The sequence below is a fragment of the Panulirus ornatus genome, chromosome 7 (genome assembly GCF_036320965.1).
Source record: "Panulirus ornatus isolate Po-2019 chromosome 7, ASM3632096v1, whole genome shotgun sequence".
Lineage (NCBI taxonomy): Eukaryota > Metazoa > Arthropoda > Malacostraca > Decapoda > Palinuridae > Panulirus > Panulirus ornatus.
Window position 1 is genome coordinate 49,009,096 of NC_092230.1, and position 21,904 is coordinate 49,030,999.

At 40.2% G+C, this 21,904-nt stretch overlaps 1 protein-coding gene across 1 annotated transcript in view; it reads left to right on the top strand.

Annotated features, from left to right (window-relative positions):
- Pde8 (phosphodiesterase 8) overlaps positions 1–21,904 on the top strand; it is a 302,345-nt gene that overhangs the window by 179,123 nt on the left and 101,318 nt on the right. Inside the window, exons 13-14 of the mRNA XM_071663763.1 lie at positions 180–305; positions 14,514–14,776. Of these exons, the coding sequence (XP_071519864.1) occupies positions 180–305; positions 14,514–14,776 (389 nt within the window). The remainder of the gene's footprint in view (positions 1–179; positions 306–14,513; positions 14,777–21,904) is intronic.

Sequence of the window (21,904 nt, forward strand, 5' to 3'; positions counted from 1 at the left end):
AAATGTGGATGTAGTAAAGATGAGATGGTATAGGAAGGGGTTTGATTAATTACCAAGAAAGAAATTATCCTTCATCCCTAACTATTCAGGTGGAGACAGCAATCACAATGCAGAGCTGGCATGCACTCATAGCCTTTTTATACCAGGGTCTGATTCACTTCATTTTATCGATACGACAGCTTTTACTTTATTAGGGGGGGCTGTTGAAATCGATCACCCAGGACGTGTTATGAGTGCCCCTGTTGAGCGAGAGAGATTTACATTTAGCTGCAACATGAACTGTGAGAGTTTGAACCTTGTAGAGGGTAAGGGGGTTTTTGTATGAAGACCTCACATGCTAGATATCTCTGTTTGATTGTAATTCATTGTCACGGATATGATCCTTGCTAATGTTAATGAGATTTAAACAAGGTTTACTACTTTTTTCATGAATTAAGATATTTTGATAATACATGAATATTATATATATTTTTTTTCATTCATGAATATGCCTTAGTACAGGTACTAACAATTTCTAAGCAGAAGCAGTAGCTAACGCTTATATAAATTCATTTTTATCAGTTACTGAACCATAAACAACTGATTATCAGAGAATCACAACCAAATGATTATCTGGCATGTTTGAAGTCACTTCATCAAGTGTTTTGGTATGTTGTGTATTTTTCTGTGCACTGCTGAATGGGCACTGGAGAACACCCACACTGAGCATCCTCTCCTCTCATCTGGATTTGGTAAAGGCAAAATCAAACCGTAGGAGACATTCAAGTATTATGTCAATAAAGAAGAAATTATTGATGAAATTATTGATTATCTGTTTATACTAACACATAGAGAAGATGTGAGAATGTTAATAAAGAAGGCTGATGTGAAAAGATGCTTGATTGCAAGTTTATCAGCTCAAAATAAGTGTATCTCACTCTTACAGATATTACATATATGCAAGTGAAGACCTCTTATTATTTGGAAAACTTTTATGTCTCTAGTATCTAAAATTCTTTCCCCCTACTGCTTAAATTGCTAAATCTGATATGGCCTTTAAAATACTTGCCAACCTGCACAAAGTTCAGTCATCATTGAACAATGTCAGTTAGCACAATTGTCAACAAATAACAGATGATTTACTTAATCTTACTACTCTTCATATAATTTACCCTAAAATTTCTCCATATCTTAGGTAGGTTATGTGAACAATATCATCATGATATATGGTGAAAGAGTTTATTGTTTGGCGTACTTCATTTTTTTATTCTAGTTCATTATCCATGTAGCGAAGTAGGGCCAGGAACAGACAAAAACATCATTTGTTCTCATCCATTTTCTATCTATCATGTTTAATGCAGCCAAGCCCCACAGACCTTTCCATGATTTCCTTAACCATTTCCTATTCCCTGGTTCAGCCCAGTGACAGCATGTCACCCCCTGTATACCACATCACTTCAGTTTGCTTTATCCCTATTTTCTTTTCTTTCTCTCATACTTGAATGCCATTTCCTGCATTATTAAGGTAGTACCAGGAACAAATGAAGAAAGGCCTCATCTCTTGACATCCATTCTCTTGCTATCATGCAAAATGCACAGAAACCACAGCTCCCTATCCCAGCCAGGCCCTACAGACCTTTCCATGGTTTACAAAGGATGTTTCACATGCCCTGGTTCAGTCCGTTGACTGCACATCGACCTCTGTATACCACATCATTTCAACTCACTCTATCCCTTCTGCATGTTCAGGCCCCAATTGCTCAAAATCTTTTTCACTCCATGCTTTCATCTCCAGTTTAGACTACCCATTCTCCTTGTTCCCTCCACTTCTGATGCATATCTTCTTAGTCAACCTTTCCTCACTTATTCTTTCTATATATCTAAGCCATTTCAGCATGCCCTCTTCAGCTCTCACAACTACACTCTATTACCACACCTCTTTCTTACCCTTTCATTTCCACTTTCATGGTTCTGTTCACTACTGTGTCCACTCCCAGGTATCTAAGACACTTCACTTTCTCTAATTTTTCTTCATTTAAATTCACACCCTAATTAACCAGCCCCTCAACCCTGCTAAACCTAATAACATTGTTTTTAGTAACATTTACTCTCAATTTTCTCCTTTCACACACCCTTACAAGCGTGGTCACCAACTTTTGCAGTTTCGCACTCAAATCTGCCACCAGTGCTGTATCATCAGCAGACAACAGCCAACTCTTTTTCTAGACCCTCTCATCCTTTACAGACTGCAAACGCACCCGTCTCTCCAAGACTGTTACATTTAAACCCCCCCCCCCACCACCACCACCACCACCACCACCACCACCACCACCACCTCTTCCATAAACAAATTAAACAACCATGGTGACATCATGCATCCCTGCGGCAGACCAACCTTTACTTGGAACCATTCACTCACCTCTCTTCCTACTTGTACACATGCCTAACACCCTTGTAAAAACTTCTCACTGCTTCTCCTCTAGCAGCTTTCCTCCCACACTTTAGGTTCTTAAGACCTTCCTTGAGGCATCTTTGTCAACTCTGTCATTTGCTTCCTCCAGATCCATAAATGCCACATACAAATCCATTCATTTCTCAAAGTATTTCTTACACTCATTCTTTGATGCAAGCACCTGATCCACACATCTCTTTCCCAATCAATCTATCCCTATCTCTGATGCCTGTTCCCCTTAGGAACTTCCTCAAGGGGGTGGCCTCAGCAGAAGAGTCTCCATAATTTTTGAAGTTCAGTGCTGTGTCTTAGTCTTGTAGTGCCTCACCTTTAACAGGCCACTGATGGAGGGCAACTTGTGTAGTGTTTCCAGAGGCTCCTACCTAATGTTCATACTGACTACCTCTGCCTAATGTTCCAGCTTACTACTTCTTCCTAATGCTCACTCGTACTTGTTCCTACCTACTACTTCTATCTAAACTTAGTGTTCATAGCTACTACCTCTACCTATTTCTCCTACCATTTTGTCAAAAGACAAAGCTATCACATAACACTCACAGTTGGAAAATTTAGATAGAAATTATCAGTTGTGTCCGAATCAGTTCAAACACACCCTCTTCTGTTCTCTGTCACACTTTTTTTATTTCCACACATCTTTCTTACTCTTTCATTACTTACTTGATCAAACCATCTCACATTGCTTATTGTCTTCATACATTTCATTTCCAACACATCTACCATCCTCCGTACAACCCTATCTATAGCCCATGCCTCACAACCATATGGTATTGTTGGAACTACTGTTCCTTCAAACATACCCATTTTCGCTCTTTGAGATAATGTTCTCTCCTTCCACACTTTCTTCATTGCTCACAGAACCTTTGCCCCCTTCCCAAAATATACAATATGTCAAACATCAAGTTGTGATCTTAAAACAAAATATGGTTAAGTGACCATAAAGATGTAATTAACATATCCCAACGTAATTTATACTTCAATGCATTCCCCTTCTTTTTAATGCAGTCTTGTAGCCAGTGGAGAATGCTTTCAGCAAGATGACTGAATAGTTCTGGGGAAACTACCTCATAGCCGCTTAATTGCCACCTCAAGCTGTGGTAGAGAAAATGTGCCCTTGTCATATTGTCATTGCTTCACAATGGACCAATAGACCAAAAGTTTTCATTTGGGTTTTGGTGGGGGGGAAATATTTCACCCCACTATCATTCAGCCATTGTGTAACACACCTAACAATGAGTCGAGTAAATGGCTAAAACATCTCTAAACCATAGGAGGAGGAGGGTGTTTTAAAGTTTTTTCTTTGTACTGTGACGGATGTGGGTCTGAGTGCGGTGGTCTGCACACCCTCCTTTTTGGTGTTTCTAATCACTGGTGTTTCATTTCATCACTCCACAATATGGATCACCATGTTTCCTGTCCCCAAACACTGTATTTCATGCAAAATTTTACAGGTAAATCCCAGGTCATTATGAAATAACTTTAGAACACTCCTTAGCAAGACTTATTCAAGCAAGTTAGGGTTCTTTGGCATGATTTTACATGCTGTCAGTGATGGGCAGGCCTTAACTTGTCTTGCAATCACTTTACGGGTCCTAGTAGATGTTAATCTTGGCCTTCCAGGTTTGCCAATAGGAGCTGGTAGAATGAATGCCCCTAGTTCCCTAAACTGCTTTACCAACCTTTTGACACTTTTGGTATCAGGCACCTGTATGCTCAGCAATATATTTCAAATTATGCTCTATTTTGTATGAAGCTATCACTTTTGCAATGCACTCCTTTGTTGTTACTCTCCTGGACTTAATTGAATGGGACAAGAGCAGGTAATTGTGGGCAAACGTGTAGAAATTAGATAACCAACACACTGAGGCAAACAAAACAGACATGAGCCTTATGGCTGCTAGAAACACTGATGGTTATGAAACATTATCAGTGAGACCAAACATATGAATAGTGCTGTTGATGCACAGCTTAACGTATTACACTTGCCAGAACCTGTAAGAGACATGAAACAATTTCCACAATACTTAAAGTCGACAGACATTGCGTACCATAAGTTTTGGTGCAGACTGCAAGTGCAATAAAGGAATATCAGTAAATGAAAAAGTGAATGCTTTTTTCTGCAAAAAAATGCACAACATTTATCAGCATGTTTGTTAGTCACACTTCTATAGACTACATGGGGCAACCTAGGAGGACATTATATGTCAACCCTTCCTTAGGGCCTATGTCAGCTCCCAGTGGCCTTGAAGGCAGCATGTGTTCCATAGAACATCCATCTAGGTTCCTGTGGTATTTGTTTCTTACAGGGTTTATGGTGCTTTATTTACTTAGGGATTTTTGTCATTTATTCAGGGCATTGTTGGACTTACAGTATATGATTGAGTCACATGGGGGATTGGCTTCTGTGACTTTGCCTTTACATAAAATTCCTGTCCCTAGTAGGACTGTTGCCTCATTACAGAACAGCCTTTAGATGTAGGAGCATTTTCTAATTTAAGGGATAATGTGTCATTTGGAAGCAGCATCTTGTTAAGGGATATTGTCTGTTTTAAGAGAATTTTCATAGGTTGGGCATTGTATTGCATATGAACAATATTTCATGTGAAACATTGCCTAACATAGGGTATGATTTCCAACACAGGCATTGTCTTCCATGAACCATTGCCTCATACAGGGACAGTGTCTGATAAGGGAACATAGGAACCTTTACAAATTTTTTTTTTTTTATTATACAGATTATATATTAAACAGATGTATTTTTTTTTTATTATACTTTGTCGCTGTCTCCCGTGTTTGCGAGGTAGCGCAAGGAAACAGACGAAAGAAATGGCCCAACCCCCCCCATACACATGTATATACATACGTCCACACACGCAAATATACATACCTACACAGCTTTCCATGGTTTACCCCAGACGCTTCACATGCCTTGATTCAATCCACTGACAGCACGTCAACCCCGGTATACCACATCGCTCCAGTTCACTCTATTCCTTGCCCTCCTTTCACCCTCCTGCATGTTCAGGCCCCGATCACACAAAATCTTTTCCACTCCATCTTTCCACCTCCAATTTGGTCTCCCTCTTCTCCTCGTTCCCTCCACCTCCGACACATATATCCTCTTGGTCAATCTTTCCTCACTCATTCTCTCCATGTGCCCAAACCACTTCAAAACACCCTCTTCTGCTCTCTCAACCACGCTCTTTTTATTTCCACACATCTCTCTTACCCTTACGTTACTCACTCGATCAAACCACCTCACACCACACATTGTCCTCAAACATCTCATTTCCAGCACATCCATCCTCCTGCGCACAACTCTATCCATAGCCCACGCCTCACAACCATACAACATTGTTGGAACCACTATTCCTTCAAACATACCCATTTTTGCTTTCCGAGATAATGTTCTCGACTTCCACACATTCTTCAAGGCCCCCAGAATTTTCGCCCCCTCCCCCACCCTATGATCCACTTCCGCTTCCATGGTTCCATCCGCTGCCAGATCCACTCCCAGATATCTAAAACACTTCACTTCCTCCAGTTTTTCTCCATTCAAACTCACCTCCCAATTGACTTGACCCTCAACCCTACTGTACCTAATAACCTTGCTCTTATTCACATTTACTCTTAACTTTCTTCTTCCACACACTTTACCAAACTCAGTCACCAGCTTCTGCAGTTTCTCACATGAATCAGCCACCAGTGCTGTATCATCAGTGAACAACAACTGACTCACTTCCCAAGCTCTCTCATCACCAACAGACTTCATACTTGCCCCTCTTTCCAAAACTCTTGCATTTACCTCCCTAACAACCCCATCCATAAACAAATTAAACAACCATGGAGACATCACACACCCCTGCCGCAAACCTACATTCACTGAGAACCAATCACTTTCTTCTCTTCCTACACGTACACATGCCTTACATCCTCGATAAAAACTTTTCACTGCTTCTAACAACTTTCCTCCCACACCATACATTCTTAATACCTTCCACAGAGCATCTCTATCAACTCTATCATATGCCTTCTCCAGATCCATAAATGCTACATACAAATCCATTTGCTTTTCTATAAGGTATAAGGTATAAGTTTGTTGAGTATTCCTGGTAAATTATATGGGAGGGTATTGATTGAGAGGGTGAAGGCATGTACAGAGCATCAGATTGGGGAAGAGCAGTGTGGTTTCAGAAGTGGTAGAGGATGTGTGGATCAGGTGTTTGCTTTGAAGAATGTATGTGAGAAACCCATTGTTTTATTTACAAAAATTTTCATACATAGAGAAAGAATCTGGCCTGGGACAAAACACATTGTTTTTGTAGATAAGAAATTATGTTTAAGAGGCATGATAGAGTTTAGAGTTTCCTTAAGGAAACAGTCATGATATAGGGTGATGATTAAAGGAGTTCAGGGTTTTACAGAAAGCATTAGTGCTGAAGAGACAGTAATCATAGGAGGAAGTGAAAGTAGTATTCAGGAAAACCAAAGAAAGCTCAATATATTGTAAACTGAAAGAATATGATGTGGCTCTGAACTTTTTAATCCTGGATGATTTATGTAGATTAAAAAGTTCAGAGCCACATCATATTCTTTCAGTTTACAATATATTGAGCTTTCTTTGGTTTTCCTGAATTCTACTTTCACTTCTCTGTTTACCAAATCATTTTCCCTAACCCTCTCACTTTGCACACCACCTCGACCAAAACACCCTATATCTGCCACTCTGTCATCAAACACATTCAACAAACCTTCAAAATACTCACTCCATCTCCTCACATCACCACTACTTGTTATCACCTCCCCATTAGCCCCCTTCACTGAAGTTCCCATTTGCTCCCTTGTCTTACGCACTTTATTTACCTCCTTCCAGAACATCTTTTTATTCTCCCTAAAATTTAATGATACTCTCTCACCCCAACTCTCATTTGCCCTCTTTTTAACCTCTTGCACCTTTCTCTTGACCTCCTGCCTCTTTCTTTTATACATCTCCCACTCATTTGCATTTTTTCCCTGCAAAAATCGTCCAAATGCCTCTCTCTTCTCTTTCACTAATAATCTTACTTCTTCATCCCACCACTCACTACCCTTTCTAATCAACCCACCTCCCATGCTTCTCATGCCACAAGGATCTTTTGCGCCAGCCATCACTGCTTCCCTAAATACATCCCATTCCTCCCCCACTCCCCTTACCTCCTTTGTTCTCACCTTTTTCCATTCTGTACTCAGTCTCTCCTGGTACTTCCTCACACAAGTCTTCTTCCCAAGCTCACTTACTCTCACCACCCTCTTCACCCCACGGGCCACAGGGAAAATGAAACATGATAAGTTCCCAAGTGCGCTTTCAGATCACATCATCAGGAAAGACACATGAGAGAAATATAACAGTCAGTTGATATACATTAAAGAGAGGAAGCTAGGACACCATTTGGTAAACATGCATGTTTACCAAATAGGTGTGGGAGGTAAATTGTTAGAAGCAGTGAAAAGTTTTTATCGAGGATGTAAGGCATGTGTACGTGTAGGAAGAGTGGAAAGTGATTGGTTTTCAGTGAATGTTGGTTTGCGGCAGGGGTGCGTGATGTCTCCATGATTGTTTAATTTGTTTATGGATGGGGTTGTTAGGGAGGTGAATGCAAGAGTTTTGGAAAGGGGCAAGTACACAGTCTGTTGTGGATGAGAGGTTGGGAAGTGAGTCAGTTGTTGTTTGCTGATGATACAGCGCTGATGGCTGATTCGTGTGAGAAACTGCAGAAGCTGGTGACTGAGTTTGGTAAAGTGTGTGAAAGAAGAAAACTGAGAGTAAATGTGAATAAGAGCAAGGTTATTAGGTATGGTAGGGTTGAGGGACAAGTGAATTGGGGAGGTAAGTTTGAATGGAGCAAAAGTGGAGGAAGTGAAGTGATTTAGATATCTGGGAGTGGATTTGGCAGTGGATGGAACCATGGAAGCAGAAGTGAATCATAGGGTGGGGGAGGGGGCGAAAGTTCTGGGAGCATTGAAAAATATGTGGAAGTCGAGAATGTTATCTTGGAAAGCAAAAATGGGCATATTTGAAGGAATAGTGGTTCCAACAATGATACATGGTTGCGAGGAGTGGGCTATAGATAGAGTTGTGCAGAGGAGTGTGGATGTGCTGGAAATGAGATGTTTGAGGACAATATGTGGTGTGAGGTGGTTTGATCGTGTAAGTAATAATAGGGTAAAAGAGATGTGTGGTAGTAAAAAGAGTGTGGTTGAGAGAGCAGAAGAGGGTGTTTTGAAATGGTTTGGTCACATGGAGAGAATGAGTGAGGAAAGATTGACCAAGAGGATATATGTGTCGGAGGTGGAGGGAACGAGGAGAAGTGGGAGACCAAATTGGAGGTGGAAAGATGGAGTGAAAAAGATTTTGAGTGATCGGGGCCTGAACATATAGGAGGGTGAAAGGCGTGCAAGGAATAGAGTGAATTGGAACGATGTGGTATACCGGGGTTGACATGCTGTCAGTGGATTGAACCAGGGCATGTGAAGTGTCTGAGATAAACCATGGAAAGTTCTGTGGGGCGTGGATGTGGAATGGGAGCTGTGGTTTTGGTGCATTATACATGACAGCTAGAGACTGAGTGTGAATGAATGTGGCCTTTGTTGTCTTTTTCTAGCGCTACCTCGTGCACATGAGGGGGAGGGGGTTGTTTTTCCATGTGTGGTGAGGTGGCGATGGGAATGAATAAAGGCAGACAGTATGAATTATGTACATGTGTATATATGTAAATGTCTGTGTGTGTGTATATATGTATATGTTGAGATGTATAGGTAAGTATATTTGCGTGTGTGGACGTGTATGTATATACATGTGTATGTGAGTGGGTTGGGCCATTTCTTTCATCTGTTTCCTTGCGCTACCTCGCAAACGTGGGAGGGTAGACAGCGATAAAGCAAAATAAATAAATGAATAAATATATAAGATGCGGGAGACAGCAACTAAGTATAATAAAAAAGACAAAACATCAACATATACACATATACATACACATATACAGACATACACATATATACACATTTACATATTCATACTTGCTTGCCTTCATCAATTTCTGTCACCAACCCGCCCCACAGGAAACAGTATTGCTACCCCAAGGTCCAGTGAGGTAGTGCCAGGAAACAGGCAAAAAAGGCCACATTTATTCACACTCAGTTTCTAGCTGGCATGTGTAATGCACCGAAATCATAGCTTCCTATCCACACCTAGGCCCCACAGATCTTTCCATGGCTTACCCTAGATGCTTCACATCCCCTGGTTCAGTTCATTGACCACACGTCAACCCCAGTATATCACATCGTTCCAATTCACTCTGTTCCTTGCACGACTCTCACTCTCCTGTATGTTTAAGCCCCAGTCACTCAAAATCTTTTTCACTCCATCCTTCCACCTCCAATGTGGTCTCCTGCTTCTTCTTGTTTCCTCCACCTCTGACTCATATATCCTCTTTGTCAAACTTTCGTCTCGCATTCTCTTCATATGTCCAAACCATTTCAACACACCCTCTTTTGCTCTCTTAACCACACTTTTTATTTCCACACATCTCTCTTACCCCTTCATTACTTACTTGATCAAACTACCTCACACCACATATTGTCCTCAAACATCTCATTTCCAACACATCCACCCTCCTCTGTACAACCCTATCTAAAGCCCATGTCTCACAACCATATAACATTGTTGGAACACTCTTCCTTCAAACAAACCCATTTTTGCTCTCCAAGATAATGTTCTCTCCTTCCACACATTCTTCATTGCGCCCAGAACCTTTGCCCTCTCTCTCTCCCACCCTGTGACTGACTTCCACTTCCATGTTCCATTTGCTGCAAAGTCCACTCCCAGATATCTAAAACACTTCACTTCCTTCAATTTTTATCCATTCAATCTTACATCCCAATTAACCTGTCCTCAACCCTACTGAACCTAATAACTTTGCTCTTATTCACATTTACTCGCAGCTTTCTCCTTTTAAACCCTTTTTCAAATTCAGTCACTAACCTCTGCAGTTTCTCACTTGAATCAGCCACTAGAGCTTTATCATTGGCAAACAACACCTGACTCACTTCCCATGCCCTTTCATCCCCAACAGACAGCATACTTGCCCCTCTCTCCAAAAGTCTTGCATTTACCTCCCTAGCCACCCCATCCATAAACAAATTAAACAACCAAGGGGACATCACACACCCCTGATGCAGACTGACATTCACTGGGAACCAATCACTCTTCTCTCTTCCTGCTTATGCACATGCCTTACATCCTTGGTAAAAGCTTTACACTGCTTCTAGCAACTTACCTCCCACCCATATACTCTTAAGAATTAAGACCTTCCACAACACATATCTATTACCCCTATCATATCCCTTCTCCAGATCATTAAATTCTACACACAAATCCATCCAGTTATCAAAGTATTTCTCACTCACATTCTTCAAAGCAAACACCTGATCCACACATCCTCTACCACTTCTGAAACCACACTACTTTTCCCCAGTCTGATGCTCCATACATGCTTTCACCCTCTCAGTCAGTACCCTTCCTTATAGATTCCCAGGAATACTTAACAAACTTATTATTTCTCTGTAATTAGAACACTCACCTTTATCCCCTTTGCCTTTGTACAATGGCACTATGCATGCATTCCGCCAATCCTCAGGCACTACACCATGGTCCATACATACACTGAATATCCTTACCAACCAATTAACAATACTCTCACTCCCTTTTTGAATGAATTGTACTGCAGTACCATCCAAACCTGCCACCTTGCCAGATTTCATCTTCTGCAAAGCCTTCAATACCTCTTCTTTCTAAACTAAACCATTCTCTCTGACCCTCTCACTTTGCACACCACCTTGACCAAAACGCCCTGTATCTTCCACTCTGTCATCAAACACATTAAACAAGCCTTCAAAATACTCACTCCATCTCCTCACTTTATCACTGCCTGTTATTACTTCCCTACATGCCCCATTTGCAGATGTTCTCATTTGTTCTCATGTCTTACGCAGGTTATTTACCTCCTCCCAAAACATCTTTTTATTCCCCATAAAGTCTTCTAATACTCTCTCACCTCAACTCTCATTTGCCCTCTTTTCCAACCCTTGCACCTTTCTCTAGACCTCCTGCCGCTTTCTTTTATACCTCTCCCAGTCATTTGCACTCCTTCCTTGCAAGTATCATCCAAACTCCTCTCTTTTCTCTTTCATTAACAACTTTACTTCTTCATCTCACCACTCACTACCCTTTGTATTCTGCCCACCTTCCACCTTTCTCATGCCACATGTATCTCTTGCACAAGCCATCACTGCTTCCCTAAATACACCCCGTTCCTCACCCACTTCCCTCACATCATTTGCTCTCACCTTTTGCCATTCTACACTCAGTCTCTTGTGGTACTTCCTCACATAAGTCTCCTTTCCAAGCTCACTTACTCTCGCCACTCTCTTCTCCTCAATATTCTCGCTTCTTTTTTGAAAACCTCTACAAATTTTCACCTTTGCCTCCACAGGATAGTGATCAGACATCCCCTCTCAGCACATTGACATCCAAAAGTCTCTCTTTTATACGCCTATCAATCAACACGTAATCCGATAATGCCCTTTCACCATCTCTCCTACTCAAGTATGTATGCTTATGTATATCTCTCTTTTTAAATCAGGTACTCCCAATCACCAGTCCTTTTTCAGCACTCAAATCCACAAGCTCCTCACCATTTCCATTCACAACACCGAATACCCCATGTACACCAATTATACCTTCAACTGCCACATTACTAACCTTTGCATTCAAATCACCCATCACTAAAACCTGGTCTTGTGCATCAAAGCTGCTGACACACTCACTCAGCTGCTCCCAAAACGCTTGTCTCTCATGATCTTTCTTCTCATGACCAGGTGCATAATCAACAATAATCACCCATCTCTCTCCATCCACTTTCAGTTTTACCCACAACAATCTAATCATTCAAAACTTTTAATACTTTTGATTTATTTTACATATTTGTAAATATTTCACTTAGAGGAAATATTGATATATGTAAGCAAATAACATGAAGTCCTTCATAAGTGCTGCCTGGGACTCTTCTGTGGCCAGTCTCTTGCACAACTCCATCTTCTTTTCAGGGCTTAACACATTCATCTAGACATTGAAGGCTTCAGAGAGCCTGTCAGACAATAGCTGACGATAGTTAAAAGGTGCCATTTTCCACAGTAGGGTGCACAAAGTACACAAATGTGCAAGAATATCGCACAACACACACCAGAAAGCACCAGTTCCACAAAACATTGGGTAGTGAGTACACTGTTTGGTGTAGTATGGTGCACACTTGATTTGAAATTTTTTTAAGATTGTTTTATAATTATTTTGTTTTGTATAATAGAAGGTTGCCAACCAAAACTGAAAAAAATTCATTGTTTTTAACATATTGCTAGCACAGAATGTGGATTACAGAGGTTTTGCTATACAATAGATCAGAGGCATCCTAGAAAAATTCTTAAGGGTGCTGGTAAAGTGACAAAATTGATTTTAGTAAAGATTATGGCTGGAGATTAGGGGAAAAAGACTTCATTAGATAAGAAAGGTATTTGACATAATACTGTAATGTTCTCTTGATTTCTTTCAAATCTTATCATTTGCATTGTTTTTATGTTTAACTCAGTGGGGGGAGAAGGTCTCTTAGTAACAGTGTTATGGTTATGGGGTTATGACACGTTTTTTGATATCACATTTGCACATATTTTATTGATTCATTCTCATATACAGAAATTATGTAGTGTATACAAAATCATTTGAGATCATATGATTTCCATAATGCAAATATTGCACATCACTGTTTGCTTCACCTACCATTCAGGAAATCATACAGCACACTGCTCATGACACAGCTTGTATTTCTTGTGCTTTTTCTGTTCAGAAAAATTTCTCACACCCTTCATCTTCCCTATGGTTTATAATGACATCCGGAGGGAGACAATGAGGAGATAATACCAATAGTTAGCAGAGGTTAAATTATCCCAGTAAACTGGACTAATCTAATGTCTTGTTACTAAATGAGGCTGTTTATCATATTGCACCAGACAACCTGTCTTATACAGTTGCACACTGTCATTGATATACTAAATATGCTTTCTCAAAGGCATCTACAAGATGTCATAAATGCTCTTTACATTAGTAGCATGTTAGTGCATACATGCATCATAAAAGCAAAAATGTTATATTGTAGTCCCTATATGTGTAGAGAAAACATTTTCTCATGAAACATGAATACATTTGCTTACCATATGTGTTGTAGTAGTAGGAACATTGTCATCAGTAATCATGAGAGATTTATGCATGGTTGAAGGAAATCGCTGCAGTCCTTCCATGACAATCAATATCCCCAGGCCCACACCAGGAATGATAGTTAAAACATGATGTATGCCCTGTAGTTATTACATGAATCTTTATGTGGAAAAGGTGTATGTAAATCTTTGCATTGTAAAATGCATGGCTGTGTTGTCAGAGGCATTACAAGGTAATCCTGTGGACTCCCCACACATTTAGTGCTATATTTAAGGGTAAAGGAGTATGTTGATATTGATTACTGTAGTAATCCTTAATTCTTTATTATCCTTAACTTTTAAGAATGTCTCAAGCACTTTTGGAATTAGTACGTGTTTTGTCTTTTAGCTAAGGAAGACATATTAAGTATAAAAGCTGGCAGTAGAATATTATGGAGAAATTTAAATTTTGTAACTAAATTGTAATTGATTTGAAAGTTTTATTGAAATCATGAGGCTTTATAGAAATGCAAAATTTCTGCAGATATAACAGTGCTTCACAGTTACATAATACCAGTATGTTGTATACTACTGTGTTGCATTATTACCCTTCATGATCATTTACTAGTTTTATTTAGTTTAGTACATCTCTTTTTACCAAGTCATTATTACAAAAAATATTGTATGTAAAAGTAAAAGAAAGTATTACTACATCATGAAAGGTTATTTAACAGTAGAGTGATTTCCTGCAGTTTGATATATTAACACTAGCACTTACTTGCAGGGACTCAGAACATCATCCGTCGCCAGAGCTTAGTCAAACTACATTCTCTTACCATTGAGGCCCCTATCACACGAGTTTTCAACATAATTACTGCTGCTCAGGAAAACTCTCCTGCCTATGTTGCACAAGCTTTGGAGAAGGTTCTGGAGATACTGCGGTCAACAGAACTCTACTCCCCACAACTAATATCAGCTGGCCATGATAATGTGAAACCTGTCCCTGCTGACCCTGTTGCAACTGATCTCCTTGGTGGACTCTTGGCGGTAGGTTTAACTCTGATTGCAAGGTCAACCAATTTGTTTTTTACTTCATCTGCATTTGGGGATGGACTACTTGGTCTTAACACAATCTTCTCCAGACCCTATTATCAACACATGCACTTCTCTAGCCATCCATATTATACTTTAACTTTAATGCAGTACACCTTTGAGTAACCCTTGTCATTCCAACAAAGCTCCACTCAACCCCCAATCCTGTGGAGTTGTGGCTGGGGACCACCAGTTTTGCAAAATGAATTACCACAGAGGGTACTTGTCACAATGTTTGTGAGCTTCAATCCTCCAGCTGTCTGTGGCAGGATATGTAGATTCTTTTGATGAAATGTGAGAGGAATAAGGGATAAATGTAAAGAGATGGGAATATTAGATATCCTTGACAAAGTTAGTCTAGATATATTAGGTGTGCATAAGACAAAGTTAAATGTTAGTGAAACATTTGACTAAAATTCATGTGTTACTGAATCAAAATTACAGGTCAGGAATCCAAGATCTGAAATTCCTACGACCAGATATGCTTCAGAATTTGGAATTTTTGGATTTTTGGAATATCAGGATAATTATTGTAGTTAACCCAGTGGGGTCCACAGTGTAGCCATGAATTTTTATACAGATATGGTAGCTCGCCCAGCAGTGTCTCGGGAATGTTTAATTCTATAACAGCTATAAATACCCATTGTATACTGAAATGGACAACCTACTTTGGAAGGCTTGACAAACCACTCACTGCTTTCCTCTCCCACTTCACTACCACTTACCTGAATCCCTCATCACCAGGATTATCAATATAAATCTTTACTGTTTGAGTTATGGACAAAGAACCATACCTCAGGAAAACAAAAAGCCCAAGGGGAGACAGTGGTGTTCCTTTAGGGGAAGCAGTATTCCTTAGTGGGAAGTGAAGGTGGCACCCACCACTCTGCAAGCAGTGAGCGTGTGAGATGAGTGATGCATGAGTTATGTACTCTAATAATGTTGATCCACAAATGTCTCATGAGGTAGGCAAAGTCTTCATAACTCACAGGATAAATGAATGAACATCTTTCTAAGTTTTCTTTTATTTCATGAGAGCTCTTCATGGGGGAATAACGAAAGATTAGTACATGAAGGTATATGAACAAATCTGAAAGGAACAGGTCTCCTAGCCTGACCTACATGAGAAATAAGAGTGCACCTGAAGAACATGGTTCCCAACCCAAACTCTAATGAATTCAGTCTGGGATACATCAGATTATGAAGATGTACCATAATGTGGTGAGTGAAGCAGTTATGGTAGTGTTAACAAAACGCATTATACATTTGTCTTTCAAAGCTTACCTATAATTTTCCCATAATGATTTTGAAACTCAGTATATTTGAGTTGTAACCTGAGAGCTATACTTCAGGGAATTAATGGGCCTGTAGCTGATGATGAAGCTTTGTTACTTTGGAGAAAAGAGTATTCCTTGGTGGGAAGTGGAGTTGGTGCACACAGCTTCACAGACAACAAGTGTGTGTATTGACTGGTGTGTGAGTTAACATGTTCTGTAATAATGTTGATCCAAAATCTTCATAACTCCAGAAAAATAAAAGAACACCTTCCCAAGTTTTCATCTGTTTTCCAAGACCTCGACAGGGAGTACAGCAAAAGAACATTACGTGAAGGTATAGGAACAGGGCTGAGGAACAAAGCTGCACCTAAGGAACATGATGGCCAACCCAGCTTCATGTGATTTCAGTCCAGACTATAGTGAGTTCTGAAGATGTACCATAATGTTTGAAAAATGTTGTGAGTGAAGTGGCTATGGTAATGTTGACAAAACATAGCTCATGTTTATCTTTGAAAGCTTATGGATGATTTTACTCTAGTATCATTGAGCTATTAATGGAGAACTTTACTTCAGAAATATAGTGGACCTGATGACAGGAAGGAAACTGCTTTTTTTTGGTGCACACTGCTCAGCAGACACTGAGATCCACCAAAGTACATCTGTATTTTAGCTTTGGTACAGTATCTACGTTGTCTTAAGATTTTGCATGAATCTCATTGTTATGGAACTGGTATGCCAAAATTGTCTATGATAAAACTTTGAAGGTTCTGGTGGATGATTTGGTACTTGTGGGACCACCACTCAACAGTGTGTTTACCAAACTTACTTAACCAGGCATTTGAGGATAGCATTGCATTTTTACTATCATACCGGTAAGATATGGTCACTGTTTCATTCATATCAGTAATACAGATTTGTATATCATCTATGACTTCATTAGGCAGTGAGTTCTGCTGTTTGACATTTGCCACCCCTATGATAAAGCCTAGACAGGGGCACATTCCATATTGTATATAAACATTTCAACTAATATGATTTGCCTGCAACTATATTTTTTATTCTTGTTATGTATGAGTTTTATCTTTAGAATACAAAGGAACTGTCAACCACTTCAACATTCTTGGATTCCTGAAAAACTGAGGTTGGCTGTTATATGAGGTAAATGATAAATGAAGGATATTTTGCCTGAGAATCCTGAGGCAATGGTTACTTGAGATCACAGGTTACTCAAGTATATATACTATATATTGTCCAGTTACTAGTGAAATGGCAACAGCTGCTACATCAGTCTAATTTACATCATAACAGAGCATGATATATTGAAGGTAAAATAAGACATTTCAGGTATAGTCCATATATGAGAAATTGATGGAGGAAATGTTTGGTCTAGAACATAACCTCCCTTGTACCGTGGGATTTCATTACCCATACAGTGACTTTTTTCTATAATGACAGTTCACTGGGAGTGTAACCGTCATTATACGAAGATCACCTTTATTTGGATTTGTCTTTTTGGCAGATAGTGTAACATTTCCTTCTTCGAAGAGCCATAGCGAAGATTCATGGAAACCAAACAAACAACATTTGATAACAGTGGCACCATCCATTAGTATTATATCATTCAAAATTTTGTAAATGATAGATGTTTTCTTATCCATTTCTCACTGTTACCTATGGGGGTATCTGCAGCTGTTTTTGACACTGTGACAGTGAAATAAAAGCCAAAAGTCAAAAAAGAGTTAGAAATTTCAGAGGAGAATGTGCATAAGTGTAACTTTTAGCAGCACTGACAAACAATAGACTCATTAAGGCAGAGGTTAAGACTTATGGTATGCATCAAGCAAAGCTTGGAGCTGCTGGGTTTGTTTCTTACTCATGAGCAATACTCTGCAAAAGCTTCAGTTTTTGGAGGTTTTTGGATTTTAGAATCTTTGATTTTTGATTCTCTACCTGTACTAATATTTGCATGTGTGCAATGTAATGAAAGGATTTGAAGAATTCATTTTAGATAATACCTGAAAGAGGAGTGTAAGGAGTGGATCCAGAAGAGAAGATTAATTTGATGAGTGACAGAAATGGATGGATGGAGATGATTAAAAGATATTAGTAGGAATGGGGACTTTGTCAGAAATATTAATGTTGAAACACTTCATAGATCAAGTGCATTAGTGGGTATGTGTGTACCGAAGTGCATACTTACAACATAAGAATGCCCATATATATATATTATTTATTTATTATATATATTGTATTGTTGACTGGTTGGTAAGGTTATTTAATGTATGTATGATTCATGGTGAGGTGCCTGAGGATTGGCGGAATGCTTGCATAGTGCCATTGTACAAAGGCAAAGGGGATAAGAGTGAGTGCTCAAATTACAGAGGTATAAGTTTGTTGAGTATTCCTGGTAAATTATATGGGAGGGTATTGATTGAGAGGGTGAAGGCGTGTACAGAGCATCAGATTGGGAAAGAGCAGTGTGGTTTCAGAAGTGGTAGAGGATGTGTGGATCAGGTGTTTGCTTTGAAGAATGTATGTGAGAAATACTTAGAAAAGCAAATGGATTTGTATGTAGCATTTATGGATCTGGAGAAGGCATATGATAGAGCTGATAGAGATGCTCTGTGGAAGATACTAAGAATATATGGTGTGGGAGGCAAGTTGTTAGAAGCAGTGAAAAGTTTTTATTGAGGATGTAAGGCATGTGTACGTGTAGGAAGAGAGGAAAGTGATTGGTTCTCAGTGAATGTAGGTTTGCGGCAGGGGTGTGTGATGTCTCCATGGTTGTTTAATTTGTTTATGGATGGGGTTGTTAGGGAGGTGAATGCGAGAGTTTTGGAAAGAGGGGCAAGTATGCAGTCTGTTGGGGTTGAGAGAGCTTGGGAAGTGAGTCAGTTGTTGTTCGCTGATGATACAGCACTGGTGGCTGATTCATGTGAGAAACTGCAGAAGCTGGTAACTGAGTTTGGTAAAGTGTGTGAAAGAAGAAAGTTAAGAGTAAATGTGAATAAGAGCAAGGTAATTAGGTACAGTAGGGTTGAGGGTCAAGTCAATTGGGAGGTAAGTTTGAATGGAGAAAAACTGGAGGAAGTGAAGTGTTTTAGATATCTGGGAGTGGATCTGGCAGCGGATGGAACCATGGAAATGGAAGTGAATCATAGGGTGGGGGAGGGGGTGAAAATCCTGGGAGCCTTGAAGAATGTGTGGAAGTCGAGAACATTATCTTGGAAAGCAAAAATGGGTACGTTTGAAGGATTAGTGGTTCCAACAATGTTGTATGGTTGTGAGGCATGGGCTATGGATAGAGTTGTGCACAGGAGGGTGGATGTGCTGGAAATGAGATGTTTGAGGACAATATGTGCTGTGAGGTGGTTTGATTGAGTAAGTAATGTAAGGGTAAGAGAGATGTGTGGAAATAAAAAGAGCGTGGTTGAGAGAGCAGAAGAGGGTGTTTTGAAATGGTTTGGTCACATAGAGAGAATGAGTGAGGAAAGATTGACCAAGAGGATATATGTGTCGGAGGTGGAGGGAACGAGGAGAAGTGGGAGACCGAATTGGAAGTGGAAAGATGGAGTGAAAAAGATTTTGTGTGATCGGGGCCTGAACATGCAGGAGGGTGAAAGGAGGGCAAGGAATAGAGTGAATTTGATCGATGTGGTATACTTCGGTTGACGTGCTGTCAATGGATTGAATCAGGGCTTGTGAAGCGTCTGGGGTAAGCCATGGAAGGTTCTGTGGGTGTGAGGTGGTTTGATAGAGTAAGTAATAATAGGTTAAGAGAGATGTGTGGTAATAAAGAGTGTGGTTGAGAGAGCAGAAGAGGGTGTTTTGAAATGGTTTGGTCACATGGAGAGAATGAATGAGGAAAGGTTGTGTCAGAGGTGGAGGGAACGAGGAGAAGTGGGAGACCAAATTGGAGGTGGAAAGATGGAGTGAAAAAGATTTTGAGTGATCGGGGCCTGGACATGCAGGAGGGTGAAAGGCGTGCAAGGAATAGAGTGAATTGGAATGAGTATTCCTGGGAAATTATATGGGAGGGTATTGATTGAGAGGATGAAAGCATGTACAGAGCATCAGATTGGGGAAGAGCAGTGTGGTTTCAGAATTGGTAGAGGATGTGTGGATCAGGTGTTTGCTCTGAAGAATGTATGTGAGAAATACTTAGAAAAGCAAATGGATTTGTATGTAGCATTTATGGATCTGGAGAAGGCATATGATAGAGTTGATAGAGATGCTCTGTGGAAGGCATTAGAAATATATGGAGTGGGAGGCAAGTTGCTAGAAGCAGTGAAAAGCTTTTATCAAGGATGTAAGGCATGTGTACGAGTAGGAAGAGAGGAAAGTGATTGGTTGTCAGTGAATGTAGATTTGCGGCAGGGGTGTGTGAAGTCTCCATGGTTGTTTAATTTGTTTATGGATGGGGTAGTTAGGGAGGTGAATGCAAGAGTTTTGGAGAGAGAGGCAAGTATGCAGTCTATTGTGGATGAGAGGGCTTGGGATGTGAGTCAGTTGTTGTTTGCTGATGATACAGCACTGGTGGCAGATTCAGGTGAGAAACTGCAGAAGCTGGTGACTGAGTTTGGTAAAGTGTGTGAAAGAAGAAAGCAGAGAGTAAATGTGAATTAGAGCAAGGTTATTACGTACAGTAGAGTTGAGGGACAAATCATTTGGGAGGTAGGTTTGAATGGAGAAAAGCCAGAGGAAGTGAAGTGTTTTAGATAGCTGGAAGTGGATCTGGCAGCAGATGGAAGCATGGAAGCAGAAGTGAGTCATATGGTGGGGAAGGGGGCGAAAGTTCTGGGAGCGTTGAGAAATGTGTGGAAGGCGAGAACATTATCTTGGAAAGCAAAAATGGCTATGTTTGAAGGAATAGTGGCATGGGCTATAGATAGGGTTGTGCAGAGGAGGGTGGATGTGTTGGAAATGAGATGTTTGAGGACAATAGGTGGTGTGGGGTAGTTTGATCGAGTAAGTAATGAAAAGGTAAGAGAGATGTGTGGTAATAAAAAGAGTGTGGTTGAGAGAGCAGAAGAGGGTGTATTGAAATGGTTTGGACACATGTTGAGAATGAGTGAGGAAAGATTGACAAAGAGGATATATGTATCAGAGGTGGAGTGAATGAGAAGTGGGAGACCAAATTGGAGGTGGAAAAATGGAGTGAAAAAGATTTTGAGCTATCGGGGCCTGAACATGCAGGAGGGTGAAAGGCGTTTAGGGAATAGGGTGAATTGGAATGATGTGGTATACCAGGGCCGACAGGCATGTAAAGCGTCTGGGGTAAGCCATGGAAAGTCTTGTGGGGCCTGGATGTGGAAAGGGAGCTCTGGTTTTGGTGCATTATACATGACAGCTAGACATTGAGTGTGAACGAATATGGCCTTTGTTGTCTTTTCTTAGCGCTACCTCGCGCACATGCGGGGGGAGGGAGTTGTCATTTCATGTGTGGCAGGGTGGCGATGGTAATGAATAAAGGCAACAAGTATGAATTATGTACATGTGTATATATGTCCGTGTATGTACATATATGTATACGTTGAAATGTATAGGTATGTATATGTGCATGTGTGGATGTGTATGTATATACATGTGTATGTGGGTGGTTTTGTCCATTCTTTCGTCTGTTTCCTTGCGTTACCTTGCTAACGCAGGAGACAGCGACAAAGTATGATACATATAAATATGAATGATAAATATATATTTTTTTTTTATTATACTTGACCACCATATCCTATGTTAGTGAGGTAGCACAAGGAAACAGACGAAGAATGGCCCAACCCACCCACATACACATGTATATACATAAACG